The sequence below is a fragment of the Chanos chanos genome, chromosome 12 (assembly GCF_902362185.1).
Source record: "Chanos chanos chromosome 12, fChaCha1.1, whole genome shotgun sequence".
NCBI classification, from domain to species: Eukaryota; Metazoa; Chordata; class Actinopteri; order Gonorynchiformes; family Chanidae; genus Chanos; species Chanos chanos.
The window spans coordinates 10,456,388-10,481,169 of record NC_044506.1 but is presented as its reverse complement, the minus strand read 5'-3'; the positions used below and the strand labels follow the sequence as shown (position 1 = coordinate 10,481,169).

General features: G+C 44.8%; 1 protein-coding gene across 1 annotated transcript in view; it reads left to right on the top strand.

Moving 5' to 3' along the window:
* The window catches only part of trit1 (tRNA isopentenyltransferase 1), a 29,229-nt gene extending 13,553 nt beyond the window's left edge, over window positions 1-15,676 (top strand). The window contains exons 5-11 of the mRNA XM_030789098.1: window positions 1,320-1,462; window positions 2,030-2,141; window positions 4,842-4,954; window positions 6,459-6,536; window positions 14,136-14,245; window positions 14,703-14,820; window positions 14,905-15,676. Coding sequence (XP_030644958.1) covers window positions 1,320-1,462; window positions 2,030-2,141; window positions 4,842-4,954; window positions 6,459-6,536; window positions 14,136-14,245; window positions 14,703-14,820; window positions 14,905-15,041 — 811 coding nt within the window. The 3' untranslated portion in view covers window positions 15,042-15,676. The remainder of the gene's footprint in view (window positions 1-1,319; window positions 1,463-2,029; window positions 2,142-4,841; window positions 4,955-6,458; window positions 6,537-14,135; window positions 14,246-14,702; window positions 14,821-14,904) is intronic.
* Window positions 15,677-24,782: the final 9,106 nt, after the last annotated feature.

Here is a 24,782-nt window from a genome sequence, read left to right as displayed (position 1 = left end):
CTCTCTCTTTCCTTCTCTCCATTTCTTCCCCATTTCTCTGTCTCTTAAAAGGGGGTTGTCCATCCTTTTTATTTACAATGTCTGTTTAAAACTGTGTCCAAAAGAGCATTGCACTTTAGTCTTATCCAAACACAGAGACAGTGCAGAGAAGTCTATAGTCCACATACAGTGACTGAGTGTAGTGTCAGTGGGTTTATGTTTATTTGCATCCCTCTCGTGCTCTGCTGATGCAGCATGTCTGTGTGGAGGGGTACAGTACTCTGACACAAAGCATATTTATGTCTTACAGGTCTAACACTGACTGTACTGTAATGCCCTACAGCTGTGGAACACTCAGTTGGCGCATATTCTTTAATGCTTTGCTTTTTTTTTTTTTTTTTTTTTCCCCCTACCTATTCTTAGTAGGCAGTTGATTTACCCTTACATGAGTGTACTTATTATAAGCTTGAATCTGTGCGATGCTGTTTCGGTACATGTTATGGTAAAAATTTTGGCACCAGTTGATCCTAATCTGTCTTTCCACCTGTCGGAGAGGACTGCCCTGTCAGCAGGCCGTCATTCTGCTCTCCGATTGGTGTTTGATCCGTATCAGGGGACTAATTAACACGTCTTATCTGGCCCGTCAGCCTGGCACTGTACGCTGGTCTAATTGATGCCTGCCTGCGCGCCGTAGTTCAGGCTGGTTTATCTGCTCCTTATTCATAATTTGCTCTGCTTTTGTGAGAATGGCTCTGTGATTTTTCTAGGCTGTTCTTTCTGCTAGAATCTCCAAAACTCTTATTGTTGAGCTTATCAGCTACTCTTGTTACTTTTAGAAAAGAGTAGGTTTAGATTTTTGGTTTCCAGTTCTGTTAGGGAAGGGATTTGGCTGAGTTGATTGGGAGCAGTTGAGATGCATCACATTTCCAACTCCCAGCTGTAGAGCGAAAGTCCTTTGTCTTCTCTTCAGCCTGTCCTCCTGTTACGAAAACTGATAAAGAGCATGTTAATTGTTTATATGTAACATCTTGTGTAACGTTTCTCTGGTTTTGCAATTTTACTTTGTACTCACGTTCAAACAAACCTTCCATTGTCTCATGTCTTTGCATGGCTGTAAAAGAGTCTGAACTCCTCTGAATTCCTGATTTGGAAATTTTTGGCCTGCAGAAGTAGATATTACCCAACCGCCGTCCAACCTGAATAACTAGAAAAGCAGTCGTATCGCACGCGGACAGTTATCAGTTAAACCTCGAACCACACCTCACCTCAACTCCATGTGAAGCTCATATTTGCTTTGGGTCTCACACTTACTTGTTGGTAATATCAGTGTTTACCTCTAGGAGTCTCCAGATTTATCAGGAAACGGGAGTCCCCCACAGTCAGCTTTTGGAGGAGCAGAGAGGCCAGGAGGGCAGCGATGGTCTTGGAGGTCCTCTGCGGTTCCCAGACCCCTGCATCTTCTGGCTGCATTCTGACATGGATGGTATGATACTCGTATGTGTACAGCCAGGGTCACATGGCCGTAAATCCAGATCATAAGAAATCAACCCATTTATATCCATTAAAAACAACACCGACACGCCCTACAATAGATTACAGTAGATCTCACTATATATTTGTTCTTTTTCCCTGCCTGACTCTTGGCACACTATTAATGGAACAAAGCAAGGACCAGTTGAGAGGCTTCCATACAAAAGCACAGGTGTTTTTCAGGCACAGCTGTGACTCGTGACTTCATAAGTCTTGTTTTATATTAAAGAGCACGAACATAAGCTTCCACGATGTGTATGAGTGAGAGGTCTGTGATTTAAGTTTGGATATTTGGTACGTGCTTCAGTGAGGCCATGTGAATGTGTTTCAAGTAAGGCATTTAGAGTCCATCAGGGTTAGAAGTGGGCACAGTGCATGGACACTGCTTTAGACCCTCAGCGGTGTCATGACTGAAAGCCCCTCAGAGTCGCACTGTCTCTTTTCAAGAGCCTTGATCACAACAATAGAATCTTTTATGTCTCCATTATTACCCCCTTAATCCATCACCCTTTATACTCAGCCCTGGATGAGAGGCTGGACAAACGTGTGGACGAGATGCTGTCTTTAGGACTGATTGATGAGCTGAAGGATTTTCACCAACGCTACAATGAAAAGAAGATCGAGGAGAATAGGTGAGTCTCTTCATGACTGGACTGCCCAGCCATTCCTGTTGTTAAGGTTAAGTTTTGGGGAAACTCATAATTTAGTTTACTCAGACTCTCCAGATTCAGCTTGATTAGTCAACACAAGGTGTGCTGTGCTTTAGACCTTAAGGACTGGATTGTGAAATAATGCTTTAATAATCGAGCACAGTGAGAGGCCAGTAAAAGCGTTACTGATTGTAAAGAGTGTTCTTTGACACACATTAACTTATCTGCTTGAACAGAGACATCTAATAGAGAGTTACAAGCCTCAAGTTATAACAGCAAGACCTTACAGAGACATAAAAGGAAAAAGATAGCTTATATAACTTATATAAGAACTGGTAAGTTTTGGGGTCCACAAGCACTGTACAACCAGATTTTCTAATAATTCTCCTACCGTTAATTTCTTTTCTTAACTTAGATAGTTTTGGTACCACATAGAAGTGCCTTTTTCCTCCTCCTAAATCTTAACCAGCAGGAAAAAGACTAATGCCTTTTGCCCCTAATACTTCAGGAGTTGTTTCTCTGTCTGATCTCCAGAGCATGTCTCAACTTGATGTGAACTCTATGTTTGTGGTTTAGGAAAAGAAGGAAAGATCGAGGAACTTTTGAATGTCAGCGCTGTTTCCTAAAAAGTCACTTTTTTTTTTTTTTTTTTTTTTCAAATCTGCCAAGCTACCACACAAAACGCATTTGAGAAATACTCGCAGTTTATCTTAAAGTAAAATAAACAACCTCTTACAAATTTAGCGTTCGTATTTTTAAAGCAATAATTTTCCATGTTTGTATTTCCTCAAAGTCGTGTCTGTGTAAGCGCTAAAGTCCAGACTCATCTCTGCCTGTAGTCTGTCTTCCTCAGGCTTAGTCTGGAAAGGTTCTTTAGATGAAACTGTCTGCTGTGTTTTGAGTCGGTGCTCAGTGCTGGTTAACTTTGAGTGGATAGAGGAACGTGAGACGGCAAAGCCAGCCATTGGGAAGTAACAGCAGACCAATCCAGACAAGAAAGTGCTGGAATGGGACATGCAGTTAAGCGTCTGAACATTTGAAGACTCGTTCACACATTCCCTCTCGTTAACTTATGAGTAAGGTGTGCTGTTCTGTAGGGGCATTCAAGGTAGCGAGAAGTAATTTGGAGAAAAATTTAGCCTCTCAGTGGGTTTTTTGTTTTCAGCGCATTTCTTGCACAAAATAACCGACACTCTAAAATTTACAGTTTATGACTGGGTACAGCATGTACCCAAAGTAATATGACTTTCACCTCTTACGTTTTGTTTTTCTGTGCATGGGTGTGTTTTGCAACGGTGTGCCGCTGCCAATCATATGAGTGAATGATTTTCAGCTATGTCACTTTCCAGATTAGCTGTGAGATTATAAATACCTGACTACATACAACTTAACTGGAATGCTTTGTCACTCAGAACCTACATTAACCAAAGTACAAATAACAATGGAAAGTTACTACAGTACATTGATGTGCTTTATAATGCAAATGAATTTCACTTTACTGGGGGGCTGTCTTGTATATTTGAATAGGGTTGGTTTGTGTATCTAAATGAGTGGTGTTATGGAATGATGTTAATTAGAGTTAATGAAGAGAAGGTTCTGGTGTTGCTGGTTGCCTGTGCAGTAGTATGGGCAGTTGGGCTGCATTGCGGTGTTGACTGTGATCTATGGGGATGTGCTGATGTTGATGACACAGCGCAGTCTGAGGTCTGGCCGGGATGGGCGGGGCTGCAGGGAATTGATGCGTTGATGGCTGACTGCCCAGTCGTTCTGTCGCGACGAACACCCAACCCCCCCCCCCCCCAACCCCTCAACCCCGGCCCCACCTATCCCCCACCCCCCCTACACATCAGCTGTTGTCCTGCTCTGGCTACGGCCAACGCCTCACCATACTCATCCACGCAAACCGACCACCCAAGCACTTCCCCCCCCCCCCCCCCCCCCTCTGTCTTTTCCTCCCCTCTCCTCGCTCGCCATCCTTTCCTCCCCTTTCTGTCTGCGTCTGTCTCTCTTCCGCTGTCCGTCTTGTCTTACGCAGAGAGCGATCCCAAGGTGACGAGGTCAAACTCTGCCTCTCTCTTCTTTCCTCTTCTTTTTCATCTTCTCTTCCTCTCCCTTTCTCTCTCGACTGAGAAAGACATCGTATTTGCCCCCACAGCCATGGTCTGTGCCGCTCTGGTGTGTCACAGCAAACCGAATATCTTACCTACGCCCCAGTCCATCCTTTCCCCAGCTGCCCTTTCTCTCTGGCAGCCTCAGAGTCAGCTTCTTGGCCCTGCACTGCCCTTTTCCCGGGGATAAACTGCGTCCTGGCTCTGTGGAATGAAAAAGGCATAATAGGGCAATAACCAGATCTTTGTCACATTTAGTAAGAATTGTGTCTGTCCGGATCAGCAGTGAATTATGCTCTGGATTTTATGAGTCTGCCATACTGAAATATTTCATATTACCAAAAAAGATGTTATAGCATTGTTAACTTCAGAAGATGCATACCATCCTTTTCCTGTCGTTGTAATTCATAAAAATATGCACGTAATTTTGACATGGTCATTACTACGTTTCTTATTTAAGATTTGAATTGAACTGGCATGAAAGTCAGGTGGTTGCCTTATTCTGGACCAGTCTGAAACAGGCATCCTGAGGTATTGATCCTTATGTATCTATGTCCCACTCTGTGTCTTACAGCCAGGACTACCAGCACGGCATCTTCCAGTCTATCGGCTTTAAGGAATTTCACGAATACCTCACGGCAGGGAACACTGTCAGTGCAGAGGAGCTTGAAAAGTTGAAAAATAAAGGTGAGATCTGCTCAATTCCAAATTTAACTGGTCTCACTGAGTCCCATTGTCCCTTCTTTAGAATTTTAAAGAATTGACACTCTTTTAGCAGGAGTTGTTCAATAGGGCCATTTGGTGGCTATTGTTTTGCTTGAAAGGAAACGTCCATTCTCTTGAGAGAGTTCATCAGGTTTTCATGACTGTAGATGACTCTCTGGTGTTTGCTGTGTGAAAAGCTGTGCAGAAAAGCTGTGTGTCTCTATAGCAGTAAAACTGATTGGTAGTTTTCAAACTAGGACAAACCACATATGTTAAAAATAGTGGAGGCCCTAGTATGCACCCTTGGGGGACTCCATAAGTCACAAAAGATATCTCGAATCTCCCAGTTACAGATTTAATATCAGTTGCGAATACTTTTTTACTTACGATAGTTATCTAAACTGTGAACGACTTGTTTTCATTCACTGAATAAAACAGACTAATGCTGAAACTTTTACACAGAGGAAATCCCAGCTGTTTCCTTCCCTCGTGTAACACTAAATGAAGGGCTCTCTTAATGTTACATCTGTGTACTGTAAACTGTGGCGTTACATTTGTAGAGCCCCTCAGACTTTAACTTCCCCCCCCCCCTTAAGACAGCTGTAAAACGCATGCTGATTGAGCCGTAGTGCCTCTGACTGTTGGGGCAGCTGCTGGCAAAGGAGCCACCTTGGCTTTAGTCAGATGGTTCTGTTACTTGGACCAACGTCAAAACCAATTACTGGGCAGCTAAGCACAAAGCCATAGCTCTGCTGCTACCGATGCAGGAGTGGCTCTGAGCTGGGCCAGTTTGAAATAGTACTGATTATTGTTTTGTCAAGTGGACCAAAAGAAAAAAACCTGTAATTTTACTTGTACAATGTTTTTACTATGATCGACTTCATACAACGGTTTTAAGCTTGCAGTGGTTGCGTGCTTGATGCATATGGTGGGGATATTGCTTCTGGTGTTTAAACTCCAAACAAAGATACGCAGGTCCAGTCTGCTCAAACACACCTAAATACACACCATGCCCTGCAACCCCCCCCCCCCCCCCCCCCGCCTCGCCGCAGCAGTAAAAGGATATGAGGTATGGTAGGAAGCGGCGAGAAAAGGGAAGAGAGGAAGGCAACTCAGGCCAAGCGGCTTTCAATGGAGATGTCAAACTACCGCTTCCTCCTGTCGTTAAGAATCTGCCGTTCTGTTTACTGCAGCGTTCTCCTCCTTTGATTCTCAGGGTCACTGTGCTGAATAAATGTTAGGTCGTCTACCTCTCTGGATCGTACGCACACGCATATTTATTCTCTGTCATCATCCTCTGCTCGTTCTCGATTTTTATTTTTCCCCGCCTTGTCTTTTGATTTATTTTAGACTCTTTTGTTAGTTGACTATAATGCTGATAGGTCATTTAAATTGATGAATGGTTTTGATTGTTTCACTATAAGATTGGGGGGGAAAAGGAAGCTAAAAAAAAATACTTTTCCTCGTCGTTCCTTTGTCTTCTCAGGTGTGGAGGCCCTCAAGCAGGCGACCAAACGCTATGCCCGAAAACAGAACAAATGGGTCCGAAACCGCTTCCTGAAGAGTAAGTGGAGCGCTCGCCGTGAGCCGAGCGGCAAACAGGAAAAGCTTTTCCAGTTTTAGAGTGTGACGCTGCTTCCTCTCTCTCTTCTCGTCTTGTGTTTGAGCGTTTAATTGTGTGTGAAAAGTCAACCAGCGCCAAAGTCTGTCCAAATGCACCAGCTGGTTACTGTGGTGTCATCAAAGACAGAGGAGCTGTATGTTTCTAATGCCTCACTAGTGTTAGTCATGCTCGCCTTTTTTCCACTGCTCTCTCGTTTGCTTTTCTCAGTCACTCTGTACAAGAGTTCCATGCGTCAGTGCACCGTGTGTGTGCTTTCGCATGTGATGGAACACTTTCAGCACTTGATATGTTGTCATGCATCCCTTGAGGTGACTGAGGGCTGATGTGTGTGTGTGTGTGTGTGTGTGTGTGTGTGTGTGTGTGCCTGCCTGCCTGCCTGCCTGTGTGTTTGTTTCCATTAATCTCCTCTCTGTATGGTCCGACGGCTAGGTAATCATGACTGCCTTTAACGAGATGGGAGTCACACAGACCATTAAACATACAAACAAGGTGGTAGAGCAAGTTTGACACTCTTTTTCTCTCGCGCTCTCTCTCTCTCTCTCTCTCTCTCTCTCATATTCTCACTCTGTCTCTCTTTTCTACACTCCGTGTGTGTGTGTGTGTGTGTGTTGAAAATCACAGACAGCCTCAACATTCCACTGCTCAGACATGAGTATTTATTGACCTTGGTTGGTTGATAGAAGGTTGTGTTGCTATAAAGGAGGGACAGTGAGACATGGCTTGTCTGTACCATGTGTGCTCCTGCTTGTACAACAAAAGCCATCAAGCTCCTCAGTCACCAGCACGTGTGTGTTTGTTTGTTTGTTTTTGTGTATGCGTGATGTCAGAGTGTGAATTCTCAGTTTGGCCAGCAACTTAGGATGAGGGTAGAAGGAGACTTGAAGCACTTGTGTCAAAGGAAGTGATCAGGGCTTTGTTTGGAAGCAAATAGGGAGCTTAAAGAAGTGTGTGTGTCAGCAGCCGTGTCCATTTCACTTCCCCCTCATGTCCACCTCCTCCTCTTACCCCTCCACTCCACGCTCCATCCTTTCCTGCTCTTCACACTCTTCCTGTAACAGCGCAGCATCCTGCGGGACCCCTTTGATCTATCTAAACCCTCATCCCCCCCCCCCTTCCCTCAACCCGCCCCCCCCCCCCCCCCCCCCCGACTCCCTTTTCTGCTCAAGGGCTAGATCATCTCCCAGCCACCCACCCCTCCGTAATAGTGTCCCACCACAATGAGCAGAGTGTGTGTCTCGGGTTTCCAGTGCAAGACCACCGCCATCACCCCTCCCCACCCCAAGTCTTTATTGTGTCCCAGCATGGCCCTGGGGCTTCTGACCGCTAAACCATAATAGCCACAGTACTGAAGAAGCCCTGTATTCCTCTGCCAGCCCATCACCCCCCCCCCCCACCCCACAACTCCCTCCTGCCTATCAGCAATCCAGTTAGCACAAAAGAGATTAGGTGGAAACAGTGCTTAAACCTCATTAAGTGCAGGTCTGCCTCACGCCATATGGACCGGGGTCCTGTGCGGGAGCAGAACCCGTTTGTAAAGCGATCCCCCCCCTCACAAGGGCCTGCCAAAACAGAGCATCATCTGCGGTCCTGAAGGTTTGACTTTTTTTTTTCCCCCCTTTTCAAAGTAAGTAAAGGAGAACGCGCCACAGTTTGGTTTCTTTCTTTGAAGAAATCGTCCGTGAACTTCGCTCGGTTATTTTCTCACTCGGCCGACCTTAAAATAGAAAAGCACGCTTTTTTAAAAAGGTTTCACTCATGACCTCAGTGTCTGATGAAGACCTCCTGACAGCACCTAAAAAAAAAAAAGGCAGGCTCCACACAGTAGTTTACTAAGTACCCCTTCAGCATAATTACATCAGCAGCTTTTTGGAATCCACCTCTACCGCGCCTCTTTCGTCCACACTTAGCTCCGCTGTACGGTACTAAGCGCCACAGAGTCATAAGCTAGCACTTAGCGTGACCCGTTACTTTATTTCAAGAAGGTCAATAGTCCAGCAAAAGCCCGTGCTATTGTAGGTCAGTACTGTGTTGTCCTCATTAGACCTTTTCCCTACTTTTTTTTTTCCCTTCCTCTCCCTCCTTTCTTCCCTACTTTGATGGACTCTTGGCCTGCTTTTAGCTTGACTAAGCTCCTGACGCTGTCTCCAAGTTCACTATCCCACCTTGGACACCCCCACCCCCCCTCCACACCCCCCTTTCCTCGCAAGGCCTCGTGGGGCCCTCAGCTGACTAGTCTAATCCGCATGGCATTAGCCGCTTGCCTGGAATTCAGCCTGGTGGCGGGTGACCAGAGCAGAGCCTTTTGGGAATAAGGAGATCCAGGGTCATGCGCACTTAGCTGTGACTCATGGTCCTCCAGACCTGTAGGGGTGTGTAGTTGCTGTGGCAGATTAATCTGCGACGGTAATGGAAAAAAAGTCACCTGAGGTTCAGCTCCACCAAATCTTGCTTTTACTCCAGTACTTTTAGCCCTAATCCTTTTTTGTTTTACAAAAAAGTTCTTATTTTGTACTAAATCAGCTTTCACCCTAAATTTAATCACTACACAATGTACAAATCTGTGTTCATTGGAAAGGAGCCGTTTGTAGCTTCTTTTGAATTTTCCAGAACAAATGAACAGATTTTGGTCTTGAATGGCTCATTCAGATTAAACATGTTTGGTCCTGCATTCTCCCTTTGTTCCCTGCACGGAAAACTAACATCAGCGGCAGCCCCAAAGTCAAATTAGGTGAGAACACCCAAAAATGGCACTGGATAAAGACCTTCTTTAAGTTAAACATTGGTGTCTTGAGTGTTAACGCAGTTGTTAATAGATGTTGTTGTCAACTGGTTAAAAGGCCACACCTGACTGACTTCCCTGATCTCTGTATCCCCCAGGCATCAGTTGCCTTGAGGATTCTAGTCTGGCTGGGTGGCATTCTCTCTCTCTCTCTCTCTTTCTTACCCACTCTCTCACCCATGCTCTCTCTCTCTGTCTTACCCACTCTCACTCTCTCTCTCTCTCTCTCTCTCTCTCTCTCCAGTAGAGACACAGAAAGCTCAGAAGTTTTGCATGGGTTGTGTCTTCCGTGTCTGTTAGTGTTTGATTGCAAGTTGGGTGTGATATGTGTGTGTGTTGACACATACGTCTGCGCATATGCCTGCGCTCCGGGTTACATTTTACCAGGGCATGATGGTTACACAATTTTTTTTTCTCCTCTTTCTCTGAACTGTCACTGTCTGTAAGTCTATTGAGTTGTCCCCCCCCCCCCCCCCCCCCTTTTTGGTTGAGGATGGGGGTGGGGTGGGGGGTGTCAATGGGACAGGGCAGTTTATTGAGGCCTTAAGGCCTGGCCCCATGTGACTCCATACACAGCTGCCTGTATGAAGACCAAGCGGTCACAGAATGCCTTGCTTGTGACTTTGAATGGATGGCTTTCGCTGACTGGTCTGAGGATAACTGTTGCACTTTATACTTTACAGTCATTTATTGAATCTAATTGGACGTTTGCCCTTGCTCCTCCTCAATCCACCGGAGGCAGCTATGTGTGTGGTTTGTGTGTGTTTCTGTGGTTTGTGTGTTTGTCTGTGAGTGTGTGTGTGTGTGTGTGTGTGTGTGTGTGTGTGTGTGTGTCGCTGCAGGCCTGAATGTGCGCTTGGGGTGGGTTTTCTCCCCCCTTTCGCCTCTGGGGAGTCCCGAGTCAATTCAAATCGGATGAAATGGAGGTGAAAAATCTGCTGTGGATGGCGAATGTTTTCTCCCATCAGCGTCAAACTGCCTATTGAGCTGTAGTGCTGACAGACAGGCGTCTGATTGGGCAGTATTAATGTTGAGACAAGACCTTTCATTAGCTGTTGCCTCAGTAGCTGTGGCAACCGCCCACAGGATATCCATAAGGATAGCTCCAGTAAAGGAGTGGGGCGGGGGGGGGGGGGGGGGGGGGGGGCTCTTGATTGTTAAATAACGTCCGCCTGTCTTTTTATGGACTGCTGAGGGAGGAAACCTTAGAAGGATGCTCGACAGGTGCAGCTTCGGTCAAGCACAACACACAGACGTGTCGTGTCCCCTTACACCTCACGTTGACTCCTTTCTCTCCAGAAACATAGCACTCCTTCGCGCACACCCTATGGACGAGATGCATCTAGTATGCTTTTAAAGGGGTGCTCAGTCAGCTGCCTGTCTGTGTGTGTGAGTGTATTTTTGGCTGGCTGGCTTGATTATTGCTCTGTGTTTAATGAGCCTGTGTATGAGGAGACAGTATGTTTTCCATTGGGAGCCACAAGTTTTTGGTTTTTTTTTTCTTTAAGTAAGTGAAGGATGTGAGGGCGACAGAGACAAGAGACAGCTGTAGAGGTGCCGTGTGGAGCTTGACCAAGCAGCCCTGCAGCACGCACACACACAGACACACACGCACACACACACACACAGACACGCACAGACACACGCACACACGCACGCACACACGCACACACACAGGCACGCACACACAGGCACACACACACACACTCTTGGGTGAGAGGGTGTACAGTAATGAAGAGCAGCTGTGAGCTATGCGACAGGTGCGCTGTATGGAAATGTGGGCTTGCATACACACACACACACACTCAGTGACTCTTTTTTTTTTTTTTTAAACACAAGCACCAGCAGGTGTACCAGCATTGTGCTTTGTTATGGCTCCATCAGTGTGGAAAAGATCTAAGCCGGTGGCAGTTGGTTAACAGAGGTCTCTGAGGTAAAGGGGGGGGGGGGGGGGGGGGGGGGTGCAGCCGCTGGTCTGCTTGCCGCAGGCTCTGTGGAGTGGCCCGACCTTTTTGTGGAGGACACTTTAGATGCCTGCGGTCAGAAAGACTTGTTCTTTACCCTCCTCTCGTGCTCTTTTGACTATTCACGGGGCGGGAGGATTATTTGACTTAGATTTCACTGAGATTTGGAGCAAAGGAGAGACAGACCCATCCAGCATCTGTCAGCCCCTCAAGGATGGGCCGTCACCCCATCCCTCCGCTCGGGACCTTAATGTCCCATAGAAGGAGTGAAGGTGAAAAGAAAGTGGAAGAAAAGAGAGGTGAAAGAGAAGAGCTGTCCCACTCCACACATGGCACAGGTACACCAGGTGCTGTTGTGTTCGCCCACCTGCCCACCTGCTTGTCTGAAGAGTGTAAAAGGAGACAATTAGAGAACAGGAGCTGAATAGAGAAGTCTGGTCTTTGATTAAACATGGAGGCTGGCAAGAGAAAAACAGGGGTCACATGAAGGCGTGACATGTTTTAGAGAGGCCAGGTGGTTTGTTGTGTGTGTGTGTGTGTTTGTGTGTATGTTTAAGTTTGAATTAGAAAGATATTTAAAAGAAAGTTCTGCTTTCCACCTTTCTGTATATGCCATCTGTATATGCCCAAAGTAAACAAAAACTGAACAAGAAGGAACTATTTGCTTAAACTGAGAAGTAAGAGCGCATTCCTTTATCTTTGGTATATTTTATATGGCATTTAGCCACTGTTGTCTAAAGTAACCGTTGTGTTTACTAGGTCAAGTTCAAACTTCAGCTGGTTTCCCTGAGGTTAAGATTCCATGATGGGAATTAATTTTTGCATAGAAATTTGCATGTGAATCTTGTGACTTCTCATATTTGTAAGAATTTGTTTAAAATGAAGAGTTGTCCTCTGGTTAAAGCACAACCAGTTCTGTAAACAAAGCCCTGCAGCAGGAAAATTCAGCGTTTGAGGGTTTTGTGACATCCCTATCACATTTGTTCATTATCAGGCCTCTTTTTCATTTATGAGTTCCGGGCATCTGTTTATTAATTTCGAAGCTCTGCTCCCCCTAAAACACACTTGCCTCCTGATCGCCCGCGGACTTCCCGCCAGCTTTGAGAGGTGTGTTGGGGTGATGTTCCAAAAGATTTGCATAGATTTCATCACCAACGCACAGGTTCACCACTTTTTTTTTTTTTTTTTTTTTTTTGGTCTTCTTTTCTGTGGCATACTTTTTGGAGGCGGGATCTGCCTTGACAGACGTTGCTTTATATTGTTACCTCTGATTTTCAGATGATTTGACTTGCTGATTTTTTTTTTTTTCTTATCTGTGATTATCTGTAACAGATGGCCTATTGAGGTTTTGGTTCATAACAACAATGTGTTTGGTATAGTGTAAGAGACTTTGTTGACCTCTATGGTTAATCTTAATTTTTTAACAAGGAATCGTATAAATATGATGAGTAATACTTTGATGAACAACTCTTCTTCAGACACCCCATTGTGTAGTAACACTGCATCTGTAACTCTTTAAATCTGGTTCCTGCCCTTTGTTGAAACCCGTATTACCAGAGAGGCTGCACTCAAAGAGAGAATTCACTTTACCTTCATTAAAAAAGTGGTGTTTTTTAATAATAATCCTGATCCACTTTAAAATAGTCCTGATCCCCTTTAGACCGTCTACAATGTGAAGAGATATGGCTTGTGTTCTTATCGAGTAGCTTTATACTGTGATAACTAAGGCTAGTTACAGTACACAGCAGCTGATATGAGCTGTTAGAATTCTCTTCTTTTCACTTCACACTGTGTTTGGAGAAGATTAAATAATAAATGATTTGACCAATTGGAGCAGTTGTACTTAATAGGATTATCACAAGGAGGGAGGGAAGATTTTTGGCAGGCATGAAGAGACTAGTGAAGATATTGTTTTTTAGGCTAATAACTTTTTCGAGTACAGGGAGATAACTGTAGTCCTGTTGTAAAGGGCAGGGAGTAAACAGAAGCTCTTTATTGCCTTCTGAAAGGGTTACTTCGACCCAAGGGCACGACCCCCAGTTTAATAACTACAAATTCTCTCCATAAAAAACAAATCACGTTAGCCCGCCTTCGGAAAACAAAAGACGTCGCCGTCATATGCTTTGGCCGGTTGGCCCGCGTCTGTTCGGCGGCGTCCGTCCGGATACACCTGTGTTTCAGTCTGGCTTTCCGCTCTGGACGTTCGCGCGTGCATCTCCTTTATTGTTAGTGGATCAATAAGAGCAATGGAGCTTGCTGCGGGCAGACGGTCCCGCTACTGCTGACTCAGTCAGAATACTCAAAGAGATTACTGAGCCACTGTGAGTCAGCAGCTCCGCTCCGCTCCTGGCCCTGTCCACACAGCATTACACAGCTCACACGCTACAACAGCTTTAGATTTTACACAGACAATATTGTACGTTCTGCCTTTACCATTATGTACTGAAAAAAAACAAAAAAAATACCAGGGCTGGTGTTAAAGCACTTTTTTTTTTTTTTAAGAGTTATTTAATCGAGCCCTTAACAAAAACCGTAACGGCGACTGGATCGGCGTCTCTAATTAGATCCGTAATGGCCGTCTCTGTTTCACGTCGGGAGCCGGCTGCGGTTCTCGTTGTTACAAAACGCTTACGTCGAACACATCGCCATGGGTGTGCTGATGTTTTCCCCGCTAACAGCGGTTTTGCTTTTAACGTCTGTCGGCCGCACCCTCGCGCACAAGTTTAGACCTTGGCCTTCTAACACCCACACAAACGCTCTTCATATTCTCACTGTGTTCTTTGTGCTATCCATCAGGACCTGGAGCCAACGTTCCCGTTGTTTACGGCCTAGACGTGACAGACGTTTCAAGTTGGGAGAAGACGGTACTCACTCCTGCCCTAGAGATACTTGGCTGTCTGCAAAAGGTTTGTTTTTGGTTGTTGTTTTTTTTGTCTCTCACTATACTCTGATGTATGTGCAGCTGTAAAATTGTGAAAGAACAGTCTTTATCTTTGCAAGTAAACACTGTCTTTTATTAACAGCTTAAGGGGCAATACTGTATTAAAGACGGATGCAGTTGTGCAGTCTCTAAAAGCAATACTCGTTTCTCACGAGAATGTTCTGGATGGTGTCTTTTACTGTGCGCTCGCAACTGGCAGCGTCATTTGTCGTGCTAACTGAAAGGTTGAAAAGGGCCATTTTTTGTGTACGCGGGATTTTTATTTTATTTTGATCTTTGAACAGTACCTTAAACTTGTCATTGTATGCCAGTCAAGAACAATACGATGCTTACCTTCACCATAATAGCTTTGGAAGCTGCTAAAGTGGCTATGTCACGGAGGGAAGCTCATCATATCTTACCCTTATTTGACACTGTCCCAGGGAAAACCGCCATCTCAAGAGCCAATCAGATTGGAGGGGGCGGGGTTTCGTAACAAGCGGACCCGTCACACTTGTGAGCTGTGTGATAAAGTCATCATCGGTGACCTGGAGTGGACAGGTGGGCTGTCCTGTTTATTTCACCCTGGCCAATCATTTCACTTAGCATGTCTGACTAAAATAACATCCTTCTCTCTGTCTCCAGCACATCTCAAGTCGAAAAACCACCTGCATCACATACGAAAGAAGAGGAAAGCAGAGGAGGCCTTGAAGCATCACCAGGACAACACAACATTATCACTGCCTGACCAGAGTGCCTCAGATGATGGGCAAGATGCATAACACTAGCTCCTGGCTTTGACATGGCCTACATGGAGCCAAGAACAAAGGGACAGTAACCATGAACTGAAACATGATCTGATGCCTGTATTTTTAAGATTTGCAATAAGCCAAAGGATTTGTCCTGTCAGTGTCCGATAGTGATGTGTCATCATGGCACGTCTTTAAAAGATCATTTGCACTAGGCTCTGGCATTGACATTTTGATTTTACATTGATAGTACAGATCATTGTATCACTACAGATAAAAAAAATTATAATGAATTAAGTTAGGGACCAGTCAGCTGCTCTGTTTCGTTCTAGAATCCTGAGCCAGTCTGAAAAACAGGGTCTATTCAGCTGCTGTGCAGTTTGGAAAAAATGTTCTCTCAGATTCCACGAATCCACAAGACGCGGATATGCAAATAACACATGTGATATTCCGTATAGCTAATGGGGAACTGAAATAATGCCTTCTCTCTGAAATAGTATCTACTCATTTAATCTAACTGCTGGATTAATGATAAACCAGATTTGGACAAACAAATTGCCACCCGTCGGCTTTAAACCAGACCGTCAACAGTTTTCCTTTTCGCTGGATGTGGATGTATTTTTGCAACTGGACCCGGAGACTGAGGATTTTGTTTTGCTCAGCGCTCTACAAAGACAAGAAGCTGTGATTCAGTGACTGTAGTGATGCTCAGTGAACAGAAGTATAGTTTTTTTTTCTCAAGGAGGATTGATCTTTGTGCCTTTGCAGTTGTCTGTTTTCAGGACCTGAAGACTTTAGAACTGCATTTGTTTTGTGTTTTATTACCTGGAGTTGGATGCATAGTGTAAATGATGAGGTTCGTCGTTATTCTAATAACAGGATTTATTTGATTATGCAAATCAAATGCTCCCTTATGCAATAAGGCTTGCCTGTCTCGTAGATGCACCAGTTCTATTCAGTTTTGGTTTAATTAAACCTTTTACCTTCATCGTATTGTCCTTCAGTTGTAATATGATCGCAACAATCACTTGACTTGTTTGTGCTGCCATTTCTCAACACAGGAACAGCTGCTCATCAGCTCCTGTCATCAAACTGCCTTAACTTTCACTTACTCTCCCCTCTGTTCCCCTCTTTCTTTTCTCTCTCTCTCTCTCTCTCTCTCTCTCTCTCTCTCTCTCACACACACACACTTGCTCTTCTTCCTCTCATTAATGCTCTGGCTCAGACCTGGACTTTGAGTGGCAGTTTGCAACATGCATACATAACCTCCTCAGCTCTCTCTAACCCTGTCTTGCTCTAAATTTACATCAGTCACACAATAGCTGGAAGGGAGTGTGTTTACATCTGTGTGAGTCTGCATGTATTTAAGTGGCTGCTCTACATTTGCACTGATCTGGGTCAGAGCTGCTTTTAGAGAGTGCTTGTGATCCTTCCAAGAGCAGTGCTGATAGATGACACCTCCCTTCCCTGTATTTTATATATATTTTTACAGCTGTTGTATACATACTCATCTGTTTGACATCACTAGGAGTCCAAAGCATGACAGGAAGTCAGCTGAGCTTCCTCTGAACAGATAACATTCAAATCTTAACACAGGGCACAAACAAGGGCATACATGAAGTGGATGAGTACTGTAGGAAAAAAACGGGATCTTTGCCCTTATGTCATTGACCTGTTTTGTTGGAACAAGTGTTTATAACATGATGTAAGTCACTGACAAAATCTGATTTTGTATTGTTCTGTTTTATAAAAAAAAAAAAAGATCCATAATTACGTCTCATTCTACAGCCTTCATTTTAAACTGACTGTGACTCCCACAAAAGGATTTGTCTGCTGTTTAGTTACGAGATCATTTACGTAATGCAAAAATCGTGATACCGCGCTGACTTTATTTCTCCTTAGAATGGCAAGCGTTGACTGAGAAATTATGTCAGTGGACCAATGACTGCTCCGCATTTTGGTTTGTTTTTGTTAAGCGTCCTTTTTCGGGTCTGCTTGTTATGAAAGTGCATTTGTTTACCTCGTGCTTTGTCGATGAGCCTCTCAGGAGCTGCTTGGCTTTGGCGCGCGCTCCCTCGCTGTGCTGAATCATGCCTGTGATAATGGGGAAAGCATGCCAGAGTGCTTTAATGACATAAGTTTACCCGCTCTTAGAAGTAGAGAATTGGGTCATGCTAGTAGGCAGTCACAAGGCTGATTAGTGCGTGCTACGTCGTGATTTTTCGCTTTATCCGGCGCTTGTTCAGAAGACCCTGGCGCTAGAGAATCGCTTGTCAACACAATCATAACGTCACACCAAGAAGCAAACGTTTTTGCGTACCCCTCTGCCTCGAAAACCCGGTGTTAGCGGACAGAGAAATAAGTGTCTTTTGGGGGTGTATGTGTCATAATTGTGTGTGTGTATTTTATATTTGTATTGCTGACACAGTTTGTTCGTAAGAGTAATTTGTCTCCCGTTTAGCTATTTCTGAGGAGTTCAGAGGCTTGCCGATGTGCCGATGGTGTGTACTATATAAATGGATATGTTGAAATAGTGCTGCAGCATTTGTTCCTGATTTGTCTTGAGCTGTTAACAGTCAACACTAAGAGTTCCTTATCCTCCTCCATCCTTAACCAGTCATTAAACTAGTCTGTGTGAAGTCATCTAACCCTTACGCGGACTAGAGTGCCTCATTACTAGACACATTTCGACACTCCAACGGATATTTGTACTGAAACTCAGACGAACGAAAGTAGGACGTCTTCACCGCATGGATATAAATAGGTGATGTATAGAGAGGATCTGAACTGTTCAAATATTGAAATGATGTAAGAATTACATAACGGCCGGGCCACATGATTCTGTTAGTGTAAACATTTCTTTCTCGTTTGTTACGTCTTAAACGTATTTTTGATATCTTACAGGTGTTCGGTGCTCCACGAATGTCGGAATGTAGCGCAGTTTCAGACGTTTTCCAGTGAAAGATCGTGATTGCGGGAGACGATTTGAGTTGAGGTCAGCCGGTTTAAGCATGGGTGAAACTCGGTCAAGTTTTCTGCAGCGTTCCCGTTAAGTCTCTCTCTCTCTCTCTCTCTCTCTCTCTCTCTCTCTCTCTCTCTCTCTCTCTCTCTCTCTCTCGTCTGAGGAGAAGAGTGGGGTTTAAGAGAAGACAGGAAAGGTCTCCTAGGCCCAAGCAATGGCTCTTAAACTCGCCTGTCAAATCTCCAGATAATCCTAATCCCATTAGACAAAACACCCAGCCATCTGCTACCGTCGAGACAGAGCCAGGCTAATATACACGCACACAGACGCCCAGGCACGAACCTCATGCAACACAACCATGAGTATAAACAAAATGACTTTACCACACACCACCAGTGCAACTGTATAGACCACATCCTATTTTATGACTGGCGAAACAGCAATAACACAGACACCTCTTGTAACGTACTCATAAACCAAAGGAACATTTCTTTGCTGAACATTTCAGAGAACCTTTTTGATACTGCTACAAGCATAGATAGTCATGAATTATTGTCTTTCATTTGTTTTTTGATTGTATTCGTGAGGAAATGGTGCTTAAATTATTTCCAGCAGGGGGTTTTTTTGGAGGGGGGAGTTCGTCAACATTTATGAGATTTTTAGAAGTTTTTACTGAGCTGCTGGTTGCTGTGTGTGGGGAAACAATAGATTGTGTGGTGAAGGCAATGTTTTAGTTAGATTCATAGAAAAGAGTAGACGGGGTGGCTGTTGTTAAGACAGTCTGTCTGTACCAGATAACGGTTTCTTATCGGTGTGTGTGTGTGTTACTGAAGGATTTTAGCACTACTGTCATCTTTGTCTTTTTAAACAAAGTTTATGTTTGGACATACAGATGAGACATTATCTCACTCAGTTCTTCTTTGAGACATTGAGACACCAGATTTTTGGAGTTGACCGGAGAAACAATGTAGATGTGAACAATGGGACACACACACACACTCACGCGCGCACACAGCAGTTTAGTAACTGAATTTTTGCAATCGTACACGAAGGTCAGGTTGACTGTTTGTGAGTATTAGAAACCACGAGAGCAGAATTCTTGGAATTCTCCACTGTGCTAACCAAAATTCCTGGCAGCAATAAATTCATTTGTTTAGTCTCCTTAAAATGTCTATTGTACTTTTCTTACTGTCTTTGTTTTGACTCTCGGACTGGATGGTGGGGTTTTCCGTCAGGGACAAGTGTTTATGTTGTAGAGTGTTGTCTAAGTGTGGAAACTTCAGCAGAATTGAACAAAACAGCAACGTTACACAACAGAAGCTAAACCTTTTCAGCATCAGGCACACAGAGTTCTGTGGTACGTGGTGGAATATGCTGGAAAAAATGCTTTGATCCTCATTGACATCTCTGCAATTCACTAATCCATTCCTCCTTTCCCATAGCCCTCCCCCCTAAAAAAAAAAAAAAGTGTGTGTTTGATGCACTTGTCTTCAGTCTACACCACACGCGCAGTTATTGAAACCTCTGCAGTGTGTGATTCACACCATCTCGTTTTCCTTTATGTGTATGAGGAGGGGGCTGGAACCATAAGTGGCTCGTGCGTTTCCCCTGTTTGATTTGGACGCCAGCCTACCCTCGCTGCGCTCTGGCCTGGCTCGACCTCAGGTCCCTCTGCCCTGCCCTTGGGCTGAGTAGACCAATGTTTTATATTGCTATCTGAACTCTGGTATTGTATCGGAGTAGAGAAGGCTGACCCATGCAACAATCTTTTCGTCGTTAAAATCAGTCACTGACTAATAATGTCAGAAAAATTTGTTTCTTGCCTTTCCTTTAGTAGAAAATCACAATACATCACTTGGTGAGTAAGTACGAGCGCGGATAAAATGCAGAGCCTGAATTCCGTGAATTTCTTTCTAAAAATATCAGTTCTTAGGAAAGGAAGAAGTTATCGTGGTTCTGAAATGTGATTTTCATTCCTGTTCTGTTGTGCTGAAGTCACATTTGCTTGAGAGTTGCCCTCCACAGCAGAACAGAAAGTTTTTTTTTGTTTTTTTTTTTTGTAGAGCCCCAGACTGACATGACCCACAACACACACACACTTTCACACAAAAATCTCACGTATCTCACGTCTCACGATTCTTTTGCTACACCTTTATTCTCTTCCAACTTCCAACGTCATCAGCTATTAAACAGCACCTTGGGCTCCAGCAGTGGCCTATCCCAAGCATGTCTCCAGAGCATCATGTTCTTGCTCTTTCTGCTGTCACGCTCACAGTTTTCCATTTTGTTTATGACACTTTGTCCCTCTCTCTCTCTCTCTCTCTCTCTCTGTTTGAATAACACATACTTTTGTCCTCATGCCCCCCCCCCCCCACCCAAAACACACACACGCACGCACGCACGCACACAACCCTGTCAGGAGCAAAGCTGTGTCATGGTTCTTGTTTGTCAGACATTCTCAGGCGTGTTGTGCACTATCGTCGCTCCAGCCCTGGACAGGAGTCTGGCCCAGGCATCCGGTTTGGCGCGTGACTCTCAGACAGTAGCGAGCGACAGATATACGACGGCTCTGTTTCCTGGCCTGTATCTGTCTACTGGAGTCCCAGCAGCTATTGTCAAAAAAAAAAACCCATGTATGTTTGCATGGCCTAATCACTGACTGAACACAGCTCCTATTTGCATAACCCTGATTGTAGCCACAGAGCAACGGCTAACTGGCTTCCCAAGAACTAACACCACACCCTGTTTGAGAGGGGGAGTGTGTGTGTGTGTGTGTGTGTGTGTGGTGCTGCAGTATGCTGATCGTAACTGAGGAAGAGAGGGGACACTGTTAGAGAGAGAGGGGAAAAAACACTTTTATGTAACAGCTTTTTTTTTTTTTTTCTTTGCAAACACAATGCTTTAATAACACCTGTGAGGAGCATAAACTCTTTCCCTCCTCCGTCCCTCGACCTCTGTTTTCTCTCTCTCTGTGTCGGGCAGTATTGTTGGAGCGGCGGAAAAGATTGTAGATCTAGCTAATGAGAACGGCGTACTGGAGAGCTGTTTTCCAACAACCTCTGTGAAGCAAACACCTGTGAAATATACTAGTGATTGAAAACAGAAGTGAGGCATGTTCAACAGGATGCAACAGCGTTTTTTCTTCTCTTTTACTCTCACTGTGCCAGCTGGCTTAGCATTAGACATTTCCATCTCATATATATATATATATATATACACACAGTGATAGACTTGATGTGTACACACTGATGTGCACTTTTTTTTTCTTCTCTCTCTCTCTCTATCTCTCCACCGCTTTCCTTTTTCTTATGACTAGCATGAGATGTAACAGTAAAGAGTGACTCAGGATGTGAATAAATGACCTACTTTCTGGTGATGGGCGACTCTTCCCACATCAGAAGGATGAGAAGCAAAAGCTGTAGTCATACTTTCCTTAACACCCCCCCCCCCCACCGCCCCACCCCCCCACCCCCCCACCCCATGGGAACGCACACAACCATTAAAAAAAAAAGTTCGATACTTGTAGTTAACGTCCGTTTCAGTATCCTACACGTTCATACGTGGAGTGAATAGATACAGGTGAGAGAGAGAGAGATGGTGATTGCTCTTTCAGGGCACTTCTCAGTTGTTCATATATGTGTCGCTGCTTTTCTTTTTTCTTTTCTTTTTTTTTTCCTTTTTTCTCCCCATTCTGACACGCCAGATTCAACTCGTCAGCTCATTATCAAGCCCTTAATTAGCTTGAAGCAGGTGCGCTCGAGCAAAGAGAGAGACCAAAGAAAAAGTTGCGGAGTTATAGATCTCCAGGAGTAGAATGGGGGAAAAAACGATTAATAAGCTACTCCACTCTGGTTTAAATTTACACTGTTTACAACGCCACGGCGTGCTCGTTTAGACTGAATCTGGTGCTAATGTGGAAGGGTGATGTAAGTGAGCTGATTAGAAATGATAGGGGTTTAGATTTGTTTGTAAGAACTTACTCTGGTGTTTGTTGACCGTGTTCATATTGCTGTTCTGCTATTCTGTCAGTATTATGTAAAGCAGTAAATGGTGGTGGATGTGATGGAGCAGTGCAGACTGCTGAGACTACTGTAGACAGGAGTCAATATGCAGCTTAAGTCTCCATGCTTGACAGCGTGTCACTGACACAGACACAAACTCCTGAAAAAATGAAAGACCCTCAGGATATGTCTGAGCTCCTGACCTCACAGTAAGGGTATTAGTGTGTGTGTGAGTGTGAGTGTGTGTATACGTGTGAAGATGAGAAAGTGAAACTTAATACAGTTGGCCTCTTCGTTGTTGGTTTTTTTTTGTGTGTGTGTGTTTTGTGTCTTTCACTGAGTCAAAGTGTTTTAGGGTGTGTGTTTGCACAGCTTTAAGACTGTTAGTTCATGTCATATCCTGTAAATGTATTTTTACTTGCACACGTTAAGTTGCATGGGAGTGTGTGCATGTATGTGTGTTTGGTGTTATTTAGTGTTCCAACACACATGAGTGTGTGTATGAGCATGGAGATCCAGGATGTGTGTGTGTGTGTGTTTCTATGGCAGGGAGAGTGTTTCATTGCTGCAGATTTCCTGCCTTGTTATGTAACACGGGGGCCGTGCTGGGGTTTTTTTTCTCTCTCTCTCTCTCTCTCTTTTCCTTTCCCCCCCCCTGTTGCTTTGCTTGTTCTGACGCTCCTCACCTCTCCACCACATCTTCCTGTTTTTACAACGGCCCACTAAACCCTTTCCCAGGGACAGGAAGTGGGGCAGCAAGAAGGCGCTTGGTATGGGAGACCCCCTCTTTCACATTCAGTATCCCCCCCCCCCCTCACACACACACCCCCCCCCACACCCCCAACCCCCCTTAATTTAATCCGAGTTCTGGAGTTCACCCATTTTCCCCTGGGTTTATTCATTCTGTGGCAGAGTATATATGTAGTATGTGGATGCAGAGAGTGAGAGACTAACTGAGCCCTGGTCTCACTCAGGTCTCAGCGTTTGGCGTACCTAACAGGATTTGACCTACATTGGTCTCTATTGTTCTTTGTGATGGACAGGCAGAGTGGAGGAGTACCTGTTCTCCAGATGAAGTCATTCTGCACTGTGAGCGCTAAGCACTGGTTGAGAGAAAGCATAAAAACATTTTTATATTTATATGTGTGTATAATAGACAGATAGATATGGATGTACTTGTATGGTATGGTGGTAAAGTTTGGGTAATGTTAGAAAAGGATCATTAGAATGAAAGCAGGGCGTTATGGATGGGGGAAGGGTAGAAGAGACTTAGGGATTGAGGTGTGTGTGTGTGTGTTGGTATTGAATAACTGATGGATGAGGTAAGGCAGGTGCGGTGGGTGGAGTAGCTCTTTAATGATTGGCCCTGGGGCCCAGACAGGGAGCTGTGGGAAACAGAGTGGAGAGAGAGAGAGAGAGAGAGAGAGAGAATCCAGTCTTTTTCCCTCTGCTCTAGCTCTACTGTACAGCCTCAGCACTCACTGCTCAACTTGCATTCACTTCATACCACAGCCAGGCTATTTATAAAAGATCTCTCTCTCTCTCTCTCTCTCTCTCCCTCTCCCTCCCTCCCTCTCTCTCTCTCTCTCTCCCTCTCCCTCTCTCTCCCTCTGTCACTCTGTAGAAAACACTTTATCCCTGGGAGAAGGCTGGCCGGTTCACTAAGTTCAGTTGCTTGTTTGCATGAAGGAAATGATTTATGGAAGTTTATTGTAGGAAATGTGTGTAGTGTCCTTTATTTGAACACACTGTTTTTTAAGGCAAGTGTTAAGTGTTTGCTAAGTGTTTTGTGCCTGTTGTATTGTTAACGTCGCTTTGTTGTAAGTGCAGCGTGCTCACAGCATCTTAGATAACAGCTCTGCAGAACCTTCATTGTCTGCCCCCCCCCCCTCTCCTCCTCTCCTCTCTGCTCAGTCTATATGGTCATCTATCTCTCCGTCTGGCTATCTCGCGCCAAAACCTGGGGCGGCTCCCCCCCCTCGTCACTCCAGCCCCTCCCTCTCCAGAGTCAGCAAGTCTCCTTATTTGTGTGTCGGTGTGAGAGTGAGTGAGTGTGTGTGTGTGTGTGTTTGTCTGTGTGTGTGTGTGTTCTCGTTATGTATTTCTGTATTCTTACGAGTGCATCCTGATTCTTATAAGAGTGACTGTGTGTGTTTGTCTCTGTTAATGTTTCTGCTGGTTGCTTGGGGACGGTGGAGCCGGCTGGCAGCTGTTCGCCGTGGGAGACGGGGGGGAGGGAGTGGCCAGCGCCAGGCTACTGCACTCTTGCTGCAGTTTAGCGCGCTGTTTTTCCCGCCATTGGAGCAGGCTTGGGGGAGGGGCCTCCACACAAAGAGAGAGGAGCGGTGGCTTTCCCGCCAAATGCCTTGCATGCAAATGAGCGGGGAGGTGGGGCTACCGATCCAGTTTGCCGGAGTTAACTCTTTGTGCGCCGCAGCTGTGTCTGACCTGCAGGCTTTCTCAAGTCTCCTTACACAAGCTTTCGGGCCCACCTTACATTCCCGGTTATGTAACTTAAAGAAACTCCAGGCCCTAAAGAACTCTGAGAACATGCAGAACAGCTGTTTCTCCCCCCTTGGATACACACACACACCCTCGCCAAGTAACAAAGAACTTGCTCATAGTTTCTGTAATGTTTCTGGCTGAATGTTTGCGGCTGCAATTAGAAACTAGACTGCCTAGTTTTCACATTTTTATGAATTTAAAAGGGTTATGTTTTAAGTTTGCACAATACACACTTTTTACATTAGTGTTGTATTTATTTGAATAAAAATCTTAATGTGTTAAACTGCACAATGACAACTGTTCATG